Source organism: Vigna umbellata, chromosome 5 (genome assembly GCF_029865625.1).
Source record: "Vigna umbellata cultivar VRB3 chromosome 5, Vumbellata_1.0, whole genome shotgun sequence".
Lineage (NCBI taxonomy): Eukaryota > Viridiplantae > Streptophyta > Magnoliopsida > Fabales > Fabaceae > Vigna > Vigna umbellata.
In genome coordinates, this window is record NC_142169.1 from 35,570,814 (window position 1) to 35,576,908 (window position 6,095).

The 6,095-nt window shown below is 31.6% G+C and overlaps 1 protein-coding gene across 1 annotated transcript; it reads left to right on the forward strand.

Moving 5' to 3' along the window:
- Nucleotides 1-405: 405 nt before the first annotated feature.
- On the forward strand, nucleotides 406-2,887 carry LOC124847621 (uncharacterized). Its single transcript, XM_047325162.2, has 2 exons — nucleotides 406-761; nucleotides 1,342-2,887. The coding sequence occupies exons 1-2, from the start codon at nucleotides 705-707 to the stop codon at nucleotides 2,437-2,439; spliced, it is 1,155 nt and encodes a 384-aa protein (XP_047181118.2). The 5' UTR covers nucleotides 406-704; the 3' UTR covers nucleotides 2,440-2,887.
- Nucleotides 2,888-6,095: the final 3,208 nt, after the last annotated feature.

A 6,095-nucleotide genomic window follows, 5' to 3' on the forward strand; every position in this document is an offset into this window, starting at 1 on the left:
AGAACAACTCACCAACGACGTAACCTATGACTTCGCTTTTACTGCCACCTGTACAAAATTAAAAAACCATTGACATTGTATAATGAAAAGTCATTCACATACTATTTTAATATGTTTATATTAATTTTATTTGTCCTTCATTTTTTTATAAATGCTGTTCGTATCGAAAATATACATTTTTTTAAAATTTTAAATTTTAAATTTAAATTTATGATTTTCGTCAACATATTTTAATGAGAATTTTTTATAAAATTTAAATATTAAATTTAAGATTTTTGACAAGATCCATGTTGAAACGGGTTAATGCGTGACTACGTAATCATAAGATATCTTCAAACAAACAAAACTACGAATAGAAAAACGCGTGTAGGAAAAAGTATTTTTTTTGTTGATGATGAGCTTTTGCGTTGGTGATATATGTATAAATACGCATTTGGAAGAGGAGGTGTTTTAGAAGAACATCATCAACGGAACAAAAACAGCCAAAGAGGATTTCTGCGACGGAACTTCCTTTTTCGGCTTTCAGTGTCTCTTTGTTTCTGTCACTCATTACCACAAATCCCTTCTTTACCCCTTTGTTTCCCTGCTTTTACCCTTCAACGCGCATTTCTTGCTGTTTCTCTCACTGGAATACGATCTCGATCGGAGCGACTATCTTTATACAATCATTCTCGTTTCGCTGGATTTGGATTGAACTCTTAATAATGTGCTGTGCCGTTGGACATTACTGTTCTAAGAAGAACAGTGATGTTTGTGGCCAGGTAATTGTAATCTCATTTAAGAAAATTTTCATCTTTTCGCCGTGGTTTCGTTTTGCCCCTTTAGTTAATCTTTGTTTTTATTGATTCTGTTTGTCTTTTATTTGATGAAAAACGGATTGCATTATATCTGATCTTCAGTTAGGGGCTGGTAATGGCAATTTGGTACTCTGATCGACCCTTTTATAATGTGTTTATATGTGTGCGTTATATCCGTGCTCTAAATTTTTTACTATCTAAGAAAGGATGAGTTTTCAAAGGTATTTTGGCAAAGATGTTGGACTATTTCATAGGGTAGTTTACGGCACAAGCTTAGACTCTCAGTTCCTTCTTCATTTGATTTTGTTTTTGACGGAGGGAAAGGGGTTTGAGTAATTAATGGGATTAGAATGGATGAACAATAACTAATTATACGTTCATGATGTAGCCTTAGGCTATGATTATTGAATAGAATTGGCCCTCAGTGTTCTTGTCCATGCTGTTGAGGAGAATTTCTGATAAATTTCAATGATCATTGAAAAAAATCATGAAACAATGTTGGTCGGGTGAAGTCGACTCTGATGGTTTTTCTTTGATGATACAGGAGTCGAGTCAAGTATGGGGCATGTCAAGAATGTGCTGCATTTTGCGTGCTTTGGATGTAAAAACATTAATATTTGTTTTTGCTGTTGTGCCAATGTGCACATTTGGCATATACTTGCACGGACAGAAAATCTCCTACTTCCTTAGGCCGCTATGGGAAAAACCTCCCAAGCCTTTCAATGTAATTCCTCATTACTATAACGAAATCGTGTCCATGGAAAATCTCTGCAGACTTCATGGCTGGGGAGTGCGTGAGTTCCCAAGACGTGTGTACGATGCTGTGTTGTTCAGCAACGAATTGGAGATACTTAACCTGCGCTGGAGAGAGCTGTATCCTTACATAACACAGTTTGTTCTGCTTGAATCAAATTCCACATTCACGGGTAGGCCTAAACCTCTGGTTTTCAAAGGCAACCGGGAGCAGTTCAGATTTGTGGATTCCCGGTTAACATATGGAACCATTGGTGGGAGATTCATCAAAGGAGAAAACCCGTTCATCGAGGAGGCTTATCAGCGTGTAGCATTGGACCATCTCCTTAAGATAGCTGGTATCGCAGATGATGACTTGCTGATAATGTCTGATGTTGATGAGATTCCAAGTGCTCACACTATTAACCTCTTGCGGTGGTGTGATGATGTGCCTTCAATCCTTCACCTTCAGCTGAAGAACTATCTATATTCATTTGAGTTTCTTGCGGATGATAACAGCTGGAGAGCCTCTGTTCACAGGTATCAGAGTGGTAAGACAAGGTATGCACATTACCGCCAATCTGATAACTTATTGGCAGATGCTGGTTGGCATTGCAGCTTCTGCTTCCGCCGTATCAGCGATTTCATCTTTAAGATGAAAGCTTATAGTCATAATGACAGAGTCAGATTCTCTCATTATTTAAATCCCAAGAGAATTCAAGACGTAATATGCAAAGGGGCTGATTTGTTTGATATGCTACCAGAGGAGTACACCTTCAAGGAAATCATTGGTAAAATGGGTCCAATACCCCACTCTTATTCTGCAGTTCATCTTCCTGCTTATCTACTGAAAAATGCAGACAAGTATAGATTTCTCTTGCCTGGAAATTGCTTCAGAGAGGACAGATGATCCTAGCATGGTAATTTATGTTACAGTTTTATTGTGCAGCTACGAAATACAGATACTTCTCATACAGTTTCAGTGTTGTGTAAGATTTTTTTGTTCTCCAGAATTTTGTTGTGTTAGGAAAAATTCTTTGATCTTGGAGACAATTGTGTACATAGTTTATACTTGAACTTCTCTGCATAAATCTATTCTGTTTATTAGGTTTTAGAATACATGTTTGCAGTGATGAGGCTGTGTTTATTTTGGATCAGTGTGGCTAATTCCCACATGAAAACACTAGTTTAAAGTTCCCATGACATCCTTCTGTTATCTCTTGGTTAATATGACATGTTTAGATACAAATTATGTTATGAATTAGTGGTGACACTGATCATTAACTCTGTTGTTAATGGGATCTCATTAATGATAGTATCTCATTTTAAGAATTTTATTCAAGAAAAGTCCAACATTACCTATTGTTTCATAGTTGATTTCTAGCTGTATTGTTTAAATTTCTCTATAAGCATAAAAAAGAAGTAACTTTATTATAAAGAAAAATTAGTCTGATTACACTTTCCAAATTTGAAGTTTTGAATTGGAGAACCTGCAAAGAGCAATATTATGTCGTGACGGACAATGATACCTAGCAATTTTATGTCGTGACGGACAACTGGACTACGTTGTCTTCTTACCAATAATCACATTGTTAATGAGCTCAAGTATTATTTAATAGACAATAACATTAGCCTATTTTTGAAAAAAAAATATAATTGATTGTAACCTACAAGAATTTATTGGAAAATTCCAACAAATTTTTTTAGAAATTAGGTTATAATAATATAAGCTAATTTTAGAGAAATTGGATCTATTGGTGTCAATTGCAAATGAAACAAGTAACACAAATTAAGGATAACGAAGAAAAATAGAATTATTTAAGAAATAACAATCCCATAATTCCTTAAAGACTAATAACTTTAAAAAAAGAAACTATCACTTTAGGTAAAAGAAAATTCAGAAATGAGAATAGAAAATATTTTCTAAAATTTAAAAAAACATAAAATTTAATTCAAAAAATAAGTCGAAACTTCTTATGCAAATTAACAAATCACATACATACTTTAAATTTAATAATACTATTAGACTCGTCTACCTAAGAGGCTTATGGACCAATAAACTAATAATTTTACTAACAAATAATGTCCGACAAAAACTCCTGATTACATAGCACAAAGCAATTACAAAAGGTTGAATAAATATTCAATAAAATATTATAGTTATAGAGACTATGTTATTGTTTGACTCAAATTTTGTTTTGAGCTTCGTTCTTAAGTACTCACGCCAAAATCAGATCCCTAAATATGAACTAACCAACATGGGTAAACTGTCATTAAGCTTAAGAATGAATAATAATGTCATTTAAAATTTACACCAATGGTAGTATAAAAATATAATTCATTGAACTGTAATAAATGTAAAAAAAAAAATATTTATGAACAGAGGACCAGTATTTAAGGATCAAATTTAACTCATACACAACAAGATATGTTAAGGATCAAAATTAATGGTTATTTAAGTTAATAATAAGTTTGATTTTTTATAATAAGAAACAAGTTGATTTACAATACTAACTTTAAAGATTAAATTAGTATTTTGCAGTGAATAAAAGATTAAATCGGTCGATGATATATATATATATATATATATATAAAATATAATTGCAAGGGCACAGGCATGGGGTTCGGTCTAGGAATAAATAGAAAATTTGATTCTTGATTGGTATATATAGTCCATTGAAAAGCATCTCATTCGTTAATTACGATGTTTCCACCATGATATAGGGATTCACATCAGACCCTATTCTCCACTCGTTTATTGTTTAAAATATCACAAATTAATATATATATATATATATATATATATATATATATATATATATATATATATATATATATTATGTTATTCTTCTTGGGGAACTGAAAAGAGGAAAATGGGAAGAAAACATGGAGTATTTAGTCTAAATTATCAAATATTCACATACCCTTAATTAAGCCATGTATCTTTATTATTAGAGTCTGTTTTTCATTTTCACTTCATGCTCTAGTTAATCAATTTCTGTAAGTGTATCGGTAAGGATGACTTCCACTCAATAACAAAAATGGACTCATACTTCACAAAAATTTAAAAAAAGGGAGGTACTTTATGGTGTAAATTAAAATTTATTATTTAAAGTTGTAACGATTTTTAAATTGAAGCCATCGGTTGTGGTTATTGAGGATGACATTTGTATGAAATTCTAAAAAGGTGAATTCGTCAAAATAGATGACGACTTTTTTATAAACATGTTGAACTAAAATCATTAAGAGTAGTGACAACTTTTAATTGAATCAAAGTTATCATAATTTATGATGATTTTTACTGTGAAACTGAGTTTATTGAGCTTTTACTTTGTTGTCGAGCTTAACAAATCATCCACCAAGCTCTCCGACAAACATTTCACAAAGATTTGCATGCTCTTCTGATACAAGTCACCAAGATTTGCATGCTCTTCCGATACGAGGTGTCAAGACACCTATATATCCAGTTATCTAGTCGATCTGTTCACTTAGTTGTCTTGTCAGGTTCATCTCGCATGTCTTGTCAAGTTCATTGCACTATTTGACAATTTTGCCAAGTTTACCATTCTGGTCGATTATTTTGCTAAGTTCTTATTATTTGAACTATCTGCATATTTTGTTGTCATTCGATAATCTTATAAAATATTCAACTCTCCTTAACAATTTTGCTCAATTTTTCACTCGTTCAATTTTCATTCAACTACACATTACAATTTTCGTTTAACATATTAAAAAAAAAAGGCGTCATTTTATCATATCTAATATAGTGTTTTTTTAGTCTTATGACAGAAGCTCTTTTAACCTTTAACAATAACTTTCACATTGTGATATCTAGAAATGACTTTTGCATTCTATGACTTTTAGATTAGGCAATCCTAAAGACATTTTCAAATTATTTTTTGTAATCCAATAACTACTTTTATTCTAGAAAATGACTTGCACAATCTAAAAGTATTTTTTTTCATAAACCAACCGGACAAAGGGATTATTTTCATATCCATGAGAAGAATGTATGGGGTGCAAGAAGAAATACCCTTCAGCTCTAATTTGTCAGCCCAAACGCGGCCCACTTTCGATCCACAATTCATTTCATGTTTTAGAATGAGTTCTTTTTTAAATGATATATAAATATAATGTTGCAACAAAAGTAGTTGAAAAGTGTAGTCCGATTGATTTTCTAAATATTTTTAATTGTATAAATAATACATGCCCAATTATACAATATTTTAAAAATATTTGGAAATTTTTTTATTTATTAACTCCGGGAAAATACCAACATTCATGTAAATTTGTGTTTATACAGTAGCTCTTCAGATCTTTTCCCGTAACATAATGAGATCTTAACCATCAAAATTTATAATTTATTTTATTAAAAATTCCATAAACTAATATTTAAAAATAATCGAGAAATGAGATTCAATGAATACTCATTCATGTATTAATTATCAATGGAAGGAATTATTATTCTTCTTTTCTACAGTTTTGGAAATTCTTTTATTGCCATTGAAAATGGAGAGTGAGGGATCGCATATTCGTTTTTTCAAGTTTTAGGTTCGTTTGGGATAG